The sequence below is a fragment of the Notamacropus eugenii genome, chromosome 4 (assembly GCF_028372415.1).
Source record: "Notamacropus eugenii isolate mMacEug1 chromosome 4, mMacEug1.pri_v2, whole genome shotgun sequence".
In the NCBI taxonomy this organism is placed as follows: Eukaryota; Metazoa; Chordata; class Mammalia; order Diprotodontia; family Macropodidae; genus Notamacropus; species Notamacropus eugenii.
The window spans coordinates 345,695,086-345,713,850 of NC_092875.1; the positions used below are offsets into that span (position 1 = coordinate 345,695,086).

Below are 18,765 nucleotides of genomic sequence, written 5' to 3' on the forward strand. Positions count from 1 at the left end.
TCCTTTCAGTCCCTGCCACATCCATGGGCTACACTGGATGCATGAAAATCCTCTCAAGGGAAAGACTGAAGATATTGGGAAAAGTTAGCAATCTTTTCCTTACCTTCCCTACTCCAAATCCCTGCTGACCTTTGTCCTACTCCCTCCCAGCAACCAAATTGTGATGCTCCCAACATTGATTTGTTTACTTCTTAAATGTTTATTGAAATGACAGACGTGGCTTCTGATGACTCATCTGGTCCCTACGATTTCTTCTGGATGGTCATAAAAGGCTCTAGTTGGTCAGGGCCTCTGTAACCACCCAGCTCCTCTTCTGATGAGTCTGATAAGCTTTTGCAAACATTTCTTTGCTAAATAAGGGGTACCAGATGTTGCTAAATCAACAAGGCTGTGCCATGTAGATCCATTTTTTAAAAAATCATCATAAATGGAGGAGATAATTGCTGAAAGCTCTATCATATAGATTCACCAATCCAAGTAAAATGTACAAAAATATATTCATGTACATGTCTTATTAGCCTTGTTACATAATGAACAAGGGTAGCTAGGTGACATAGTGGACAGAGTGCCAGCCTGGAATTAGGAAACTCATCTTGCTGAGTTCAAAAACAGCCTCAGACACTCACCACCTGTGTGACCCTGGGCCAGTCACCTGTTTGCCTCAGGTTCTTCATCTGCAAAATGAGTTGGAGAAGGAAATGGCAAACCACTCCAATATCTTTGCCAAGAAAACCCCAATGGTGTTACAAAGAGTTGGGCACAACTGAAACAATCAAACAACAAAAGGATAAACTCGTTAAGAGTAAGGACCACGTCTTTACTCATCCCTGTATCTTTTCCAGTGCCCAGCTAGGTACCCTGCACACAGTACCTACCTAACAAATATTGTTTGAATAAAGAGGGGAATGAATGAAACCATAGAGTCACAAAGTGATCAAAATATGCTAGCTTCTACATACAAAGATGAACCTGTTGATGTATAGGCATGTGTTTTAGGTTGCTTTCCCAATGTTGAGAAACGATCAATGTAATGAAAAGCCCCTTGAGATCCCTGCCACTAAGGTGGGGTCACACTAAGGCTGAGAAATGCAGCCAAGATAGCCCACCTGGAAACTAAATGTAGAAACTAGACTTCCCCAGAATAGCATTCTCACCAGACTGTCCAAGAGTTAAGGTTGTATCTTCATATTCTCATTTGCCAAGTACTTAGCACCCAGACTGTCTGCGGGGTCCTTAATACAAGGATGAAGCAAAGGTCTAGGGAGAAAACGAGGAGACAAAACACAAACCAGGAGTCACTGAGGCACTTTCAGATAGATGTGACTACTGCCAGCCTACAAAAGAGGCAGGTGTGTGACCCAATAACCTTTCAGTAACTGATACAGACCAATTTCTATTAAAACCATTTTTCTCCTAGCTGTTTGTTCAGTAAGTGCAGTGTAGTAGTAGTAAGAACGTTGGATTCAAAGGACCCGATTTGAAACCCAGCTCTGCCACTCATTACTTTTTAACCTTGGACAAGTGACAACCTTTCTAGGTTTCTCAGTTTCCTCATCTGAAAAATAAAAGCATTGAACTAGAACATCTCTAAGGGTCCCCTTCTTGCTATAAATCTGTCCTGAACAACCTGTGTTTTTCTATTCTTAGACCAGTGCAGTGAGGCAGGAAGAGGGAAACAGCTGAGCTAAGCGCATTCTGTTCTTACAATAAACAGCTCTGTGAATTGCTTTATTTATTCAAGTTCAGTTTGGGGATGTACAGCTTTATCATCTTGGCAAGCTCCCAGGAATGTCCCTTTAAAAGAGGCCAGGGTCAGTCTGCAAAGCCAACCACAGGTAACACTGGGAGCTAGAGAAAAAGCCCGTATCCTTTCCTTGAAGCAGGAAAACATCGGATTGATCACAAATACAAATTCATATTCTATGACTGTCTCCTTAATTCCATTGAGTCAGAGGAAAAAGAAAGAAAAACAAAAAACCTAACTCCAAACCCAAACTTTTTATCAAGGTTTGAAAATTGTCTCTGACATTCGTTAAACCTGGAGAGATGACTTGGGGGATGAGCACTAAGCAGGTAAAGGGAGAGGGTATAGAGATAATACCTTATCTTCAAGCTTCTGGAAAAGGTATTTGGGGAAAGGATCATTTTTGTTTGGCTTAGCTGTAAAGGGCAGAACTGAGAATAAATGAGTGGGTGGAGACAGATCCAGACTTCAAGGAAGGAAAAACTTTCCAATAATAAGTGTCATGGAAAAGTGGAAGGGGCTATCTAGGGAAGTAATGAGTTCCTCTCACTGGACATTTTCAAGCAAGAGGCTGGATAACCATTTACTGGGGGTATTGTAAAGACAGAACATGTATTTAAGTGCTTACTGTATGTGGGATACTCCACTAAGTCCTGGGGGTACAAATACAATTAAGAAAGTCAAATCCCTATCCTCAAGAAACTTACATTCTAATGAAAGAAGACTACATATAAAATGGAACTCTGTTTTCCTCAAGATAATACCTAATAGAGCTTCGGTAAAGACTTTGGTTGCCTCTCCAACGAGCTATAAATGAATATGCCCCTCAGAAGCTCAAAAACCCCTATGTCACCCAGTCAGACCTACAATCATGGTCAATGCCCCCTTTCTCTAGGAGAGGGGAGTCTGAGTATCAGCAAACTACCAATTCCTTAGACATCTTCTCTTTCTCCACTAGCAGGAATCAGCAAACGCTCCCTTCCCTTAATGCTTAGTCCTGCTCCACCCTCTTAAGAACCTAATTTAAAAAAAAAAAAACCAAGAATACTTCAGACTTCACTGGGTGAGTGTACCCCATCTCCTTGGGCCCAAGGACATTGTGGCCAAATCCATCAGGAATCCCAAATGGCCTGATCTATTTCCACCACCCTTCCTGATTGTCCTTGGCATTGTATGTCTCTGTAAAAATCTGGCTTACTTTACTATCTTATGTGTTCCATGTTTCCTTACGTTGGATCTTGTATTTTGAACCTTCTGAAGCCTGTCTTACTTAACAGCCCTGTAGTCTCTTCCAAAAAGTCATGGTTGATTTTGGGAGAGAGGTTTTTGTTGGTGTAGGTAACTTTGCTGGGCTTTGGGGAGTTGAACTATAATTAAATATATTAAATAAATTTTTTAAAAGTATACTAATCTGTTTAAATGCCTACGTGCCAGTGTCTCCAGAGAACCTAACCAAGAGGGAGTTTTACTCTTCTTTTCACAGAGAAACTCAAACAGAGAATCTCGTACCAGGTATCCTTCTATAGCTTTATGATGGTCATTGATGGACTTTGGGTCATAATAAATGCATTATACTCAGTCATTTGGAATGCTTTCCTCTGCAACAGATATAAAAAAAAGATAACATTCCCCATATAATGAGTAATTGGCTGCTGTAGGTAGGAAGTCACCTTCCTTTCACTTGAGGGCATGCCTGCATTAGTAGGAGAAAACACTTTACAAAGAAAACACTTTACTTTGATCTGGTGAACAGATCAAATGCACAGATGGGCTCCAAAGGAGAACACATCCTCAGCACGGAGACTGTCACACAGGTCTAGCACAGAGACTCTGTTGTTGTTCAGTCACTTTTCAATCAGGTCCAATACTTCATGACCCCATTGGGATTTTCTTGGCAAAGATACTGGAGAGGTTTGCCATTTCCTTCTCCAGCTCATTATACAAATGAGGAAATTGAGGCAAACAGGGTGAAGTGACTTGTCCAGGATCACAGCTAGTAAGTGTCTAAGGTGAGATTTGAACTCAGAAAGATGAATCATCCTGACTTCAAGCCCAGCATTCTATGCACTTTGCCAAAAATGCTCATTTTATTTTCCCATAAAGACATGAAGCCTTGTGGGCTTCAAATCATAGAAAGAGAAAAGGGGAATGAGAACAGAGAGCAGACAACTGCTAATTCTCTACCCTTCATTCTTTCCCTGGAAAAACTCATCCTTCTTCCTCACTTCAAGGATGACATCAATCTCAGGTTCCCAATCTTAGAGTAATCCTCACCTCCCTCCCTCCCCCTCTTATCCAATCAGCTGCAGAGTCAAAGGTAAACACCTTCACGCCCCACCCCCCACACCTGCCCCCTTTTGTCCAGATCACACAGCCATCATCACCTCTCAGATGTAACATGGTAACAGCCTAATTAGTCTCCATGCCTCCAATCTCTTTCCATCTCCAATCCTTCCACAAATGCCAGGCATATTATTAAAGCATAGGTCTGATCATAACCTCCCCCTGCTCCATAAATCCCAGCAGCTCCTACTGCCTCGTGTCAAATACTAACTCCTTGCCAACCTATCTTTCCAGCACATTATTCCTTTATTCTATGCACTCTATGGTCCAGTCAAGTTGGTCTTACTTTTCCCTACACATTTCATCACCCATCGCCTTGCCTTTATATAGGCTATCTCCCATGGCTGACTGCACACCCTACTTAGCTCAGCCTTATAGGATCCCTAGTACCTTCACTTTTTGACTACTCTAATTACAAAGTTCTTATGTTGAGCAGACATCTTTCCTTTAAATTTTATCACTTGGTCCATGAGTTGCCTGAATGGGGACCCAGCTAGCTGGGTAACTCAGCTCATTCTCTCCCTTCTATCCCCCATTGCCCCCTTCCTTCTCCTTTTGCCTAGTTAACTTGGGGTTTACTGTCTCTCTCTTTCTCTCTAATTCTCTCTCTCTCTATCTCTCTGTCTCTTGTAACTTTTGCTCTTTCCCTCCCACTTTCATTTACTTATACTTTTTACTTTGGCTCATTAAAGGGCCCATTCCCTCATTACTTCTTAAAGGGGCCTATTCACTGAATGGCCATCAGCTCACTCTAAGTGAGCACCTGAATAGGCCTTTCCCTAAAAAGGCCAAGTTCTCCCATTGCATCCTGGGCCATCTCCAGTCATCCTGATGAATATCTGGTCACTGGATCCAGATGGTTGAGGAGGGGAAAGAGAGGCTGGTGATTTTGCATAGCCCTCCCTCACTCAAAACAGTCAAGTGCAAGTCATGTCATTATTTCTCTGATGGCATGGTCTTCTTCAAAAATGCTCAGATTCCCTTTTGAGAAATTCCTTTTATCAGTCAAGCCCACTTGGCACCTTATTGGAAACTTTACAAAGGTTTTCCTGGCTCTAAGTCTAGCTTTTCCCCTACAGAATGTAAGTTCCCCATGTATCCCTAGCACCCAGCACAATCCTGGCACATAGAAGGCATTTTAATAAACACTTATTAACCGAGAATAATTTTTCACTTAGTGATGTATCCAGGCTTTCTTCATTACAGTAACTCTCCTGTTGTTATTTTAAGCAAAGAATAAATATTTATTAAGAGTAACTAGGGGGCATGCAGAAGATAGAGTGCTAGGCCCTGGAGTCAGGAGGACCTGAGTTCAAATCCAGCCTCAGACACTTACTAGCTATGTGACCCTGGACAAGTCATTTAACCCTATTTGCCTCAATTTCTTCATTTGTAAAATGAGCTGGGGAAGGAAATGGCAAACCACCTCCCAGTATCCGCCAAGAAAACCCTAAATGGGTTCATGAAGAATTGAACATGACTGAAAAATGACTAAACAATTTTTTTCTTTTTAGATATTTTTTCCCAACTATGTATAAAGATAATTTTGAACATCCATTTAAAAAAATTTTTGTGTTCTAAATTTTCTCTCCCTCCATTTTCCCCCTCCCTGAGACAGTAAGCAATTTGGTATGGGTTATACATGAACAACAAATTTTAATTGAGATCTCTTTCTATGGCTAACATGGTCCTGGGGCTCAGAATTTACTGTCCGGTTTAGGAGAGAGAACTATTACTCACTGAACAAAGAGAAGACATCTAGGGCCAATTCTGGCCCTAAGTGCCAGAAGACACAAGAGAGAGGAGAAATAAGCGAAGAGGGCATATTCTGCAAAAGGTCAGCAGAGCACAAGGGGAAACAAACACACGGTGCTCTGGCATTCCGATAGATTTGAGATCTTTGGATTTATGTATTCTCTCTGATGACAGAAATCCCATTCTCTACAGACTCCCTTTAATTCGGCATCGGGGTCCACCCACCCTGTGCAGTTCATGTTTTCTTGAAATTGTGAGAGGTACGGAGGCTATCCAATCTCTCACTGTGATTGGATCATCTTGTTCACTCACACATTTCCTTGATGCCATTTTTGATACAGATTCTCCTGCACATTTATTTGGTTTTGCTGTGTTGTGGCTACTAGTATACAGAATATGCTACTCCAACGTCTTCTAGGAGATCCTTAGCTTTGGGTGTTTGGAGACTGTGGTGGTCTAGTACTCACAAACATAAACCACTGGAGAAGATCTGCATTTAAAAAATGGAGTTTTGTTTGAAAGAGGAGTTTGAACCAGTAAGAGAATTTAGCAGTTTCTCAAAGGTTAGAGGTGACGAACCCTGAATTAGAGAAGTGGCCATGTTGGTAGACAAAGAGGATAGATGTAAAAGATGTAATGTGTAGATATAGAAATGACAAAGTTTGGCAAATCATTGTGCAGATAAAGTGCTGGGCTTGCAGTCAGGGAGATCTGAGCTCAAATTTGAATTCAGACACTACTGATGGGATCTTAGGCAAGTAACTTAATCGTTTGCCTCAGTTTCCCCATCTTTAAAATGAGGATAACAGTCTCCCAAATTTACGCCATCCCACCCGCCTACCTGTCCTCCAAGTCCTTTACCTGCAACCCAGCCTCATGCCCTTGCCTATCTCCCCTTGCCCGGATCTCCTTCCAGCCTACCGACCCTGTGTAGACATACCTCAAGAGTCCCAAATACACATCCTTCTTCCCCATCATGGGCTCCTCAGCCGCCATGGTCTTCAGCACTCTTGGTGCATCTTGCGGCACAGCAAGAAGTGGCACTAGTATTCCAGGGATGTCAGTCGTGCAGCCTGAGCTTATCATGAAGTCAATCATTCCTGTCCTCATGGCTGGTATTACCGCTATCTATGGTCTGGGGGTAGCTGTACTCACTGCCAACTCTGACACTAGGAATTCCTCTGTTCAAGACTTTCCTTCAGCTGGGATCAGGCCTCAGCGTAGGCCTGAGCGGGCTGGCAGTTGGCTTTGCCATTGGCATTGTTAGGTGATGCTGGTGTTTGGGGGACAGCACAGCATGGGGATGTGATGAGTTCACAGGGATGATCTTGACTGATCTTCGCTGAAGTGCTTGAGCTGTAGGCCTGATTGTGGCCCTCATTCTGTCTACCAAGTAGACCCTTTTCCCCTTCTTCCCAGGGCCCCACCTTCTCCTCCCTCCACTCACACCTTCAGCCAGACTATGATATAAAGACCCATCTTGATCCACCTCAACCCTCCCAATCCACTCTAGAATGAATGGCCTGACACCTGGTACAGCTGTCCAGTTGGTAGTTGGTCTTGTAAACACGCAATGTCTTAGTAACACTTCTGTCTGTTGCACCACACCAGACTGGATGATACCTGAACTGGGCCCAGGTGGGGCCAAGGCCTTCTGTGATCGACCAGGCAGCCATGCAATCACCCTACCCATTTGCCGTTAGTACTCTGTGTATAAAGATGAACTAGATTGTCATTTTTCTCTTCACTGGAGGCTTACTTATAAAGATTTGACAGGCATAACGTTTATGGAGTAAGAATTTTCAATTTCCCATGCTACATATTAATCTTAAATATAGGTAGATTATTGCACTGTGGGGTTAAATGTCAAGTGCTGAGAATTCCTTGGCTGTGATCATTTGAAACTCAAGACTGCTGTAGTGTCCTAGTATTAGTAAGAATTGTATGATTTGGGAACATGCTGAACATGTGTTTCCAGTGGTGCTGTGTAGCACGGGGTCAGGGCTCACAGTGACGTTTCCAAATAAAATTCTAACTGGAAAAAAAAATTTTTTTTAAATAAAATAAAATGGGGATAACAGCACCTACCTCCCAGGGTGTTTGGGAGGATCAAATGAAGTACTATAAAGCACTTAGTGTAATTACTAGCACACAATAAGTGCTATAGAAATGTTAGCTATTATTGTTACACAGTATGGGAAGATACTGAGGTTATGACCCTGGGTGGCCAAAAGGATTACAGTATTCCTGACAGAAATGAGAAAATTCAGATGGATGGATTTGAGACAAAAAAAGCTGTGAGAGTTTTGATGCATTTCTTAGCGATGCTACTCAGTTGATACTTACTAAGCACAAAAAAAGAAAGGTAGGCCCTTTATTTCCTGGTCATTGTCCCAGAGATGAGCCAACCCTGTGAAGGGTACCTGTCACAGTCATGGTGAGCCGGGGGTGGCATGGAGGCAGAGGGTGAAGAGGCTAAAGAAGGGAGGAATTTCACAATGGTACCCTGCAGCTGCTGTTATCAGGGCTTGATCCCAGTTTGGTTATTAATGCCCTCAGAGCATGATGACTGGTGAAGAAGGGGAAAGACTGGGAGCTTGAATGGAAACAAGTTGGGTTTGGAAATGGATTAGCTATAGAAGATGAAGTAGAGGTATGGTTGTTTTGGAGATAAACCCTACTATCGGCTCCTTAAGACAGTGTGACACCATCTTCCCAGTCCTTACATTGATCACACATCCCTTGAAGTCATGCCATGGCTACTACATTGGAGAGCAGTGCTATAAAAGACTACAGATGTCTTCAAGGTTCCTCCCAACTCTAAATCTATGACTCAATGATTAATCAATCAACAAGTATTTATTAAGTGCCTCCAAGATGACAGCTTCTCTGCTAAGTACAGAGATACAAACACAAGAAACAAAACAATTCCTACTCTCTCAAGGAGTTTACATTCCAACAATCTCTTTCAAAACACATACTTACATCTAAATACTGAAAAAAATAAAGGAAAATATTCAGTTTCCTCACCTGTAAAATAAAGAGGTGGAGGAGTGTGCAGACAACCTCTAAGGTGTCTTTCAGCTGTAACATTTTATATGTAATTTGTTTTCAAGTCAACACAACTGGGAATATTCCCAAATGGAGTGAGACATCCCATTAGTAGCTAAGTATTAGACATATTAAAGCTGGCAAAAGCACCTTAGTCTCTAAGAGATATTAACTAGAAAATCAGCCCAGGATTCAGACCCTGTGACAAAGAAACATGGGCCTTTTCTCACTGTGAGACAAAAAACTGTTAATGAAAAAAGTGTTAGTTTTAATTAAAGCCTAAGACAAGGAAAAGTGGCACTCTAATATAACACCTGCTATTCATCTCAATTCAACCCAGAGAAATGAATGACTCAAGGAGCTAATCTAATATCATTTTGAAATCTTGAGAGAGTAATGGGTCCATTGCCGTCTTTAGCATTTGCATTGTAGACCTTGGGATCTTCCGGAATAACCGCAGCTTATCTGCAAAAAAGGAGTATTAGATTAGTCTTCAGAAATCAAATGTTTCTTATCTTTTTAACCAATATGTGATAGTTTCTGCCTGAAGCAACAAGTATTCAACTCTGAGGTTGTTGAGGGCAAAAAAATAAAATAAAACTTTGGAATTTAGAATAAAGTATTTGGTTGAATTTTTTTTTCTAGATGATGGGAAAACTTTTATAATATATTTAACAAAGTCCTCTTTCTGTCTTCCCCACTTTGAACAGACAGCAACTGATCACACTAGAAAATGTCAACCAAATGCATGGCATTAAACAAGATACAGCCTGATGAGATGTGAGAGAGTCTGGGATTATACAAATGAACCCTTTCCAGAATGCCCACTTGGGTAAATCACAAGTTCAGAGTGGAAAAGAAAGAGGGAACTATTATTTTGGGTCAAGGAAGAAAAGGATACTCTAAGGCTCCAAGAAATCAGAAGGTGTGAGACTAGATGAGGAGAGATTATAGTAAACTTCAGGGCTACCTAGACTATACCATACATACTTCATAGGATTCCTTTATATTTCATAGGTTCTAGTGCTGGATGGAAGTACCTCAGACTTATAACCATTCTTCTGTCCAACACTATCACTACAAGAATTGGGGAGAGTCTTGTATCTAGACAAGTACTTAGCAGCATTTTTGTTATCAAAGTACTGGATGGGAAGTAGCTGCCCAACAACTGAGGGATGACTGAAGAAACTATGAATGGAATGGAGTACTATTGAGCTGAAAGAAATAATAAATATGAAGAATTCAGAGAAACTTGGGAAAATCTGAATTCTCTGATTTAGTGAAGCAGCCAGAACCAGAAAAGCACTTTCTATGATGAGCGCAATAAAATGAAAGAAAAACGAAAGTGAACAACTTCATAATTCTAATTAATGTGACCACCAATCATGACTTCAGAGGACTGACATTGAATGGACCCCAACCTCTGCAAAGGAGCAGGGAAAGATGCCTTCCTATAGCTCTCATTCAGGGCCAAATTTGGTCTTTAGTTCTGCGACATTAGATTTCAAATGTTCTGTGATTGTCATTCCTTGCATTCACAGTGTTGAAGTCATTATGTAAAATGCTTTCCTGGCTCTAGTTACTTCACTGTGCATCAGATATTTGATGCAAAGATTTTTCCCAGCTGATTGCTTCTCTTATTTTTTTAAATGCATTAATTATACTTGTACAAAAGCATTTCAATCTCTCATAATTAAAATTATCTATTTTGTCTTTGGCAATTGCACTGCCTCTATATTTTGGTTGAGACACCATCCCCTTTGTTTTCGTTCAGTCGGTTTTTTTCCCCAAGCGTGTCTGACTCTTCGTGACTCCATTTGGTGTTTTCTTGGCAGAGAATACTGGAGGTTTGACATTTCCTTCCCTAGCTCATTTGACAGATGAGGAAGCTGAAGTAAACAGGGTTCAGTGACTTATCCAGGATCACACAGCTAATAAGTATTGGGGGCCAGATCTGAACTTAGAAAGATCAAGTCTTCCTGACTCTGGTCTTAGCACTTTATCCACTGAACCGCCTACCTGCTCCCCTTCATTCCCTAACCATACCTATAAAAGTTATATATGTGAGCTTATAAGTTTTAATAGTATGATCTCCTATTTTGAATTTGTAGGATATGGTGTAAGATGTTGGCATAAACCTAATTTCTGCCAGACCATTTTCCAGTTTTCTCAGCAGTTTTTGTCTACAAAGAGTTCCTTCCTAGGTATCTGAGATTTCAGGGTTAGTAAACACTGAGTTACTAAGTTCAATTATTTCTGATTCTTCTTTATATTGTGTGCTTCATTGACCTACTTTTAATTTTTTTTGGTAAGTATTAAATAATTTTGATGTTTGCTACTTCATATAATCTAAGGTCTGGAAGTGCTACTTCCTTTCATTCCCAATTTTTTTCCCCACCATTTCCCACCATTTGGAAGAACTTTTGTTCTTCCAAAATAATTATCACTTTACCTAATCTATTAAGTATCCCTTTGGTAGTTATGCTAAATCTGTAAATTAACTTTGGTAGTATTATAGTTTTTATTATTTTGGCATATGAGCACTGAATATCTCATCTCTCCAGCTATTAAAGTTGTTCTTTATTTCTTTATGAAGTGTCTGTATTTGAATTCATACAAGTATTGAATGTGCTATGCTAACTGGATTTGTTATTATTATACAGAAATGCTAAGGATTTTTGTGGGTTTATTTTGTAGCCTGCAACTTTACCTAAGTTATTAATTATTTCAATTAGTATCTTTATTAATTCCCTAAAATTTTTTAAGTAAATCATCATGTCATCGGCAAATAGTTTTGTCTCCTCTTTTTCTATACTGAGGCCCTTGATTTTGTCCTCTTCTTACCGGTACTGCTAACATTTCTAGAAATGTGTTCAGTTGTTTTTCAATCAGGTCCAAATAATTCGTGACCCCATTTGGGGTTTTCTTGACAAAGAAACTGACTGGAATGGCTCACCTTCTCCAGCTCATCTTACAGATGAGGAAATCAAGACAAACAGGGTTAAGTGACTTGCCTAGAACCACACAGCTAGTAAGTGTCTGAAGTCAAATCTGAACTCAGCAAGATGAGTCTTCCTGACTCTAGGTCCAGCACTTTCTCCATTACATCACCTAGATGCCCTCTAGAACTATATCAAACAATAATATGAGAGGGGACATCCTAGATTTATTCTCATATTTACTGGTAAAATTTCTACTGTATCCCCATTACATATAACACTTGTTCCTGGGTCAACTACGTGAAGGATATGATTTGCTTATGTAGTAGAAGTCCTCAATAGGGTCCCATAAAAAGACTTCCCTTAGAGGAACACAAAAAGATTAAATGACTTAACTAAAATTGTATGGCTAGTGAAAAGGTTAGGAAAGAACCCTGATTTCTGGACTCTAAGCATAGCCCTCTTTCCCCTTAAGCCATATGCATACTTCTAATAGGGGCCAAATGTGCCTTCCTAAAAGGAGAGGATGCTATGGACCCACTATTAGCAGGGCATTTGCGATAATTATCTGTACCTCCCTCACTCAGGCTTCCTTATGATCATTGAAAGCTACCTGAGAGATGGCTGGGATTAAGAGTTTGATCAATAGCTGAGAAATAGTTTGAAGCTAGCTAGGTCATAATAAAAGCTAAATGAGCAGCTAGATGGTGCAGTGGATAAAGTGCTGGGACTGGAGTCAGGAAGGCTCTTCCTGAGTTCAAATCTGGTTTCAGACATTTACTTGCTGTGTGACTCTGGGCAAGTCACTTAACCCTGTTGGCCTCAATTTCCTCATCTATAAAATGAGCTGAAGAATGAAATGGCAAACTATTTCAGTATCTTTGCCAAGAAAACCCCAAATGGGGTCACAAAGAGTCAGACATGACTGAAAAAGACTGAACAACAGCAAAAACCAGGCAATACACATATCAAACTAGGAGTCTTGGATTCATTTGAACTACACTCTAATCTCCTGCCCTCTAATTTTTTATATTATGCATCACACTAGTTAGACATACATAAAAAGTTTGAAAAACATTAGCCTATACAACTGAATGGACTGATCAATTCATGAGGGTTTTGTTTAACAAAGGTGACCAAAACATTAATTTTACAAATTTGCTTACTCATTTTGAGAGTTCCCAGAAGACACTTGTAGACTAGCCTGTGATTCACCAGCTTAATCAAGAAAGCATGATAGCACAGCCAAAGTACTGCTTCAAAAGGAAATGGACCCGAGGCTCCCCTGGCACCCAGAGTAAATCCTGAAGGCACAAAGATACAAGGTCAAGTCTGCACAACCCCAATTTCAATATATTCTTAGCATCAACAAACACACATCTTCCTTTCTATAAACAAAGAGAAAGAATTCATGCTAATAAAAGTAAGCGTGAGTAATAATTATTCATGGCTGATATTTAAAAAAAAATAAATCTAAGGCGGTAGTAGCAACACTGCCTTGCTTGTTTGTGCTCCCTTCTGAATGTTACTCTGCATTCTTCTGTATATTTTAAAATACTCTGTTGATGCTTTTATTTCTTCTCCTTATTTATTGTTTCATATTCTTCCTCTCCAACTCTCTCTTCCCCTAGTAAAACCCTTCTCTTATAACAGAAGTGTAGTCAAGCAAAAGAAATTTATGTTGAAACAGTCAGGTCTGAAAATATATGTCTTTCTGAATCTAGTTTTAAAAACTGAACAAAAAAATTAGGTGCATACTAACACTGCCTCCCTTGTCCGAATGTCTCATAAGTGTAGAGCAGATTGACCCTGGGGAAGATCTCACTGGAGAAAAATATCACTGTATTTCATTTAAGAATTTACCTAAATACATTTTTTTGAATTGGTCTCTGACATTCCAAACGACTTTTCAAAAAACCCTCCCCCCCTTAAAATTCAGTTTATGGACTAAGATCATCAAATCATACACTGATATGTAATCTTTTTTAATTTTTTAGGTAACATAACACATAAAGGAAACAGCTCTGGTCAGAGCTACTCAAATATAGTTACTCAAAAGGGAAAATGCAAGCAGAAGAAACAATTATCTTGGCAGAAAACAAATCCAAGAACCAAAAAAATGAGACCAACCACCCTGTTGAAGAAAGGTCATTTACATCTTGGTCCCTTATTAAAAGGAAAAGCTAAGGGGAAAGGTCAAGATTGGGCAGGTGTAGTACCTCTTCTTAACAACCCTATTTAGATTTATTGCAAGATACTTCCCATTATGGCATGATAAGCAATGGAAACACCACATATTGATAATGCTAAAAAGAATGTCTACGTAAGCCATATTCCAGTGGTATGATCTCAGAAAGCTGCCTCCTCTATCCATTTTGCAATTGCAAAACTATTCATCAGGATCATCCTGAGTATTTATATTTGGTACTTTCCATCTTCCTGCAACACCATGGAACATCAATTAACTTTTTTTCAGATGCCTAAGCAGTAAATATCAATGCAAAATGAAAGATGAGGATAATAAAAGAACCATAGGCTTTTAGAACTAGAGTGGACCTAAGAGCTCACCTAGTATTTTACAGATGAGGAAACGGGCCTAGAAGGGTAGAGTGACTTGATAATATGTCACTGACAAAGTGGGACCAGAATCTGGGTCTCGTGGTGTCCAGTCCAGTGATATTTTTATTTTTATTGTACAATGTTCAACATGTCTACTTCCTTGTTCTGGGATGATGCTATCCTTTTCCTAGAAATTATTACATTTACATCATTATCATTCATATTTTTCATTTTCTAGAATGTAAAATGTGAGTGTCTTTTCTAGAAGACACTCACATTAAATAGTAACATTAATGCTATGCTTTATCTTCACAGCAACACTGGGAGGTAGGTCTTATTATTATCCCCATTTTGCATGTGAGGAAACTGAGGTAGAGGTTAAGTGACTTGCCCAGGGCTACAAAGCTAAGGAAGTACACAAGATCAGTTTTGGACTCAGGTCTTCCTGACTCTAGGTCCAACTCTCTGTTCAGTCTGCTAGCTGCTAGGCAATTCTTAGGAAATGTACTTCTGGATAAACACATGAATGAGAAAAATAAACATGTAACTGGTGAAAAATTGAATATAGACATGCTGAAGAAGAATTATCAAATAATGACCAGCATATAATTCAAACAAAAATAGACAACTGTTTAGCTAACAGGTTGAGTTTGTTCATGGGCTACTAACTAGCAGTCATAATGAAATGAAATTATCTTGGGTTTGACAGTACACCTGAATTTTATTAATCTTGCTCTTCACACTAGGTATTGAATTAATATGCCAATGCCTACGCTGGGGGCGTAAAGCATTATTAGTTTAATCAAGTAACAGCTATGTTTGGGAAATCTCTATTTCAAAAGAAAAAGGAACCTAAAAGCTTACTAACTTATTCTTCCTTCCTCCCAACACTCAAGACTTTATCAGATACTTGTAGATTTACAGAAACCACTAACAAAACTAAAGTCATTACAGCAGTCTGTAATAATAATAAGAGCCCAAGCCAATTATTACTCAACTTCATCTGAACACACCTGGATTCTTGGCTTTCAGAATGGAATAGCAGCATGATGCAATGTCCGAAATGACAGAGAGAAAAAAACCAGGGTTTTTTCTGACTTGCTGATTAAATGGCAGCTTGAGAACACATGCATGAAACCTAATGAAAGAGAATTGATTAAAAAATATATAAGCAAAGTGCCCACTCATTACGAAAAACACACAAAGCCCTCTTCAGTCTAACTCCTTACGCTAGAAGACACACACACTGCAATGGGAAGATGCCTCTCTCATCTGCACAAAGCTACTGATGGATCTGGTTCCATGTCCTTACCATTCTAGAGTCAAGAGGTAATAAAATTCTCAAAACACTGAAGCTCCAAGTGTTCCTGGGTTCTGTGTTTCTCTGTCCAGCAGGAGTCAAGCCTCTTGCCCTTCAGGGCTAGAAGGAGCATCTCCCTGTGGTTCCCCCATTCATGACACTGTGGTTACAGGCAGAAGCTGCCTGCATAAGGCTCACTATCTTCCTACTTCCCCTACCCCACCTATGCTTTGTAGATTTACCACCTCATCTTCCCCCTCCCAAAACTTCTCCAACGAGGAGAAGAGGTGAACCACTGGGAGAAGAATAACAAAGATAACAGGGATAATATGGAAAAGGAACAGAATTTGGGTAAGCCAAGGAGCCTGGGTCCTGTTCTGGGGTTGTATTTAGACATACAGAGTCAAGACCTATATGCTCAGTCCATTTGGGACAGACAAGATAGATACATACACACACACGAGCACATACATAGCATATGGGACAGAGACACATAGCATATGGGACAGAGACACACAGCCCATCTGGGTCATTTCAGTCAGGATGATTTTGACTCCAAAACCATTCTGAAAGTATCAACTGTTTTTCTCACTGGCATGTGAAGTTCAACGGCAAAACAAAAGAAAAAAACCCCACAGTTTCTTGTCATTGCACTTCCTGGCCTAGAAGAAACTGAAGGTTTTAAACTCACTGAAAAGTAGGTACCTAAGGCACAGTTTTAAAGGCAAAGAGTATGGCTGGTGGGAAGGGGAGAAGCTTTCTGCTTCTTTGTAAAGCTTATGCCTAAAAAAGACTTCAGTTGTACTTAACTGATAAGATTATAAATAGATTACTGCTTTTGGCTAGCTTCTCTTTATCTGCCTCTACTCTCTGTTCTTACTCTAAGAGGAAACATTAACCAATGATTAAAATACTTTCACAGGACAAGCTTCACTTGCTCAACTATAAAGTCATCAAGAAGTTAGTTATCTGCAATCAAACTTCGCTTGACTTGGGATAAATCTGGGCTAGGAAAATGTGCAGGTCAATGTCCAGGATACTAGTCCAAAGGCTGAGTTAGGGAAATGATCAGGTTAATGAATGATGTTTCTTGTCCTTACTTAGGAGACTAAAATGCTGCTTTACTGTGGAAAGATCTAATCATAAATTCAGAGGATACACTGATGAGACCTCAAGAGATAAAGAAAAGCCCTCCAGAGGACACCTAATCCTAACTCCTACCTGCCCCCACCTGTCAATCAATGTTGTTAATAGAAAGAAATGGATTCTCTTTTGCCTTCTAACTCACAGGACTGACTAGTCCACCTCTCTCTCCCAGGCAATTGCCAAGAGAGCACTGGGATGTCTCAGGAAATGCAAGGGTGATTCAACTTAGAAGGAGATGAGGAAATGTTAGCTCTCTGATATGATCCATATCTAAACTACTAAATCAGCCCCAAACTGAGAAATATAGTAAATTCATTTAATACATTATTTCAATTAAAAAATGCAGCATTCTCAGACAGAACAATATATTACACCTTGGGTCTTTTGTCAAGTATGCTCCAAAATGTGCATGTCTTGTGTGTCAACATTATCAATCCAAAATAATTTGGCAGAGAATGTAACATATTTATAAGAATGACTAAATGCTTAGAAATAGCTGTGTTATTTCTGATGGCTCATATTAATTCAAAATCAAATAAATGCACTCAATTAATGAAAAAATTTTAGGATGATGAGGATTTTTTTTAACACTAGAAGGGTCAGGCATTTTCAAGTAATACAAAACTTGAATTTTACTTTGAAATAAAAATTTTCAGCTCATCTAAATTTTCTTTGACCGTAAGGATAAAAAAAAAATTAATGTTTAATAATACGGATATGGAATATGGAAGCATTACATCTCAATGGACACCACTTGATCCTCTGCAGTATTCTTAAATTTGTTCTATACCATATGTGCATATGTATATACAGAGACATAAATATAATTTTACTTACTATTATTAGTCTTGCGTCAATCAATTAGGCATTACTAATTCCTATTTTTGCAGCATTATTTTCAAAAAATTCCCTCTACTTCCAAGTAAGAGTTCAGCACTAAAGCACCATCCAAGGTAGATTATTTTTTAACCAAGGTTTTTTTTTTCTAAATGCTAAAGAATTACCACAGGGGCACACTTTATTGGAGAACTTAGCTCTTCCTCCTCCTCCTCCTGATGTGCTTCAGTGATCAGTTCTTATATTGTTCCCCACATCCTGCCCCTAGGACACTTTCATTTCCTAGCCTCTTTTTTATAACACAAAACCACAATTCTTCTTTCTTCCATTCCCTAGCCAGTTGATATACACCACTGACTAGCTGACATCTGTACTGTACTTCATTATTTACAACGTACTAACTACATTCCAACCACCGATGACAAAGAAGACAAAGTTGCTCAGTTCTATGAAGACCTACAACATCTTCTAGAAATAGCACCAAAAAAAAAAAAAGTCACATTTGTCACAGGGGATTGGAAATGCTAAAGTAGAAAAATCAAAAGAAAACTGGAATAACAGGTAAGTTTGGACTTGGAGTACAAAGTGAAGGAGGGCAGAAATTAATAGAGTTTTGTCAATACAACTTGCTGGTCCTAACACTCTTTTTGGACAACTCAGAAGGCAGTTCCACACATGGACATCACCAGTGAAATCAGACTGATTATATAACTTTACAACAAACTCTATACAGTCAGTTAAAACAAAACCTGGAGCTGATCATCACTCAGATAATGAGCTTCTTATTGCAAAATTCCTACTTAAATTCAAGAGAAAACCATGAGACCACATAGGTATGATCCTCATGAATATGAAGTAGAAGTGATGAACAGAATTAAAATATTAAGTCTCTTAGAGAGACTTATGAAGAACTATGGACAGAGGTTTGCAATATTGCACAGGATGCAGCAACAAAAAACATTCCAAAGAAAAAGAAGAGCAAGAAAGCAAGATGGCTGTCTGATAAGGCTTTACAAATTGCTGAAGCATGAAGGGAAAGAAAAAAGGGAAAGATATGCCCAACAACATACAGAATTCCAGAGAACAACAAG

At 39.4% G+C, this 18,765-nt stretch overlaps 1 protein-coding gene and 1 pseudogene across 6 annotated transcripts in view; one reads left to right on the forward strand and one right to left on the reverse strand.

Annotated features, from left to right (window-relative positions):
- Window positions 1–2,058: 2,058 nt before the first annotated feature.
- On the forward strand, window positions 2,059–7,239 carry LOC140498486 (V-type proton ATPase 16 kDa proteolipid subunit c-like; annotated as a pseudogene).
- Window positions 7,240–8,682: 1,443 nt separating this feature from the next.
- TERT (telomerase reverse transcriptase) overlaps window positions 8,683–18,765 on the reverse strand; it is a 53,343-nt gene continuing 43,260 nt past the window's right edge. For 5 of the 6 annotated variants that reach the window (XM_072605357.1, XM_072605359.1, XM_072605358.1 and 2 more), the window contains 3 exons: window positions 15,405–15,529; window positions 12,999–13,136; window positions 8,683–9,358 (listed from right to left, as the gene is read on the reverse strand). In XM_072605357.1, the coding sequence (XP_072461458.1) occupies window positions 9,255–9,358; window positions 12,999–13,136; window positions 15,405–15,529 (367 nt within the window). In that variant the 3' untranslated portion in view covers window positions 8,683–9,254. Of the gene's footprint in view, window positions 9,359–12,998; window positions 13,137–15,404; window positions 15,530–18,765 lie in introns of those variants that run through there. The other variant, XR_011966233.1, reaches the window with a different exon arrangement.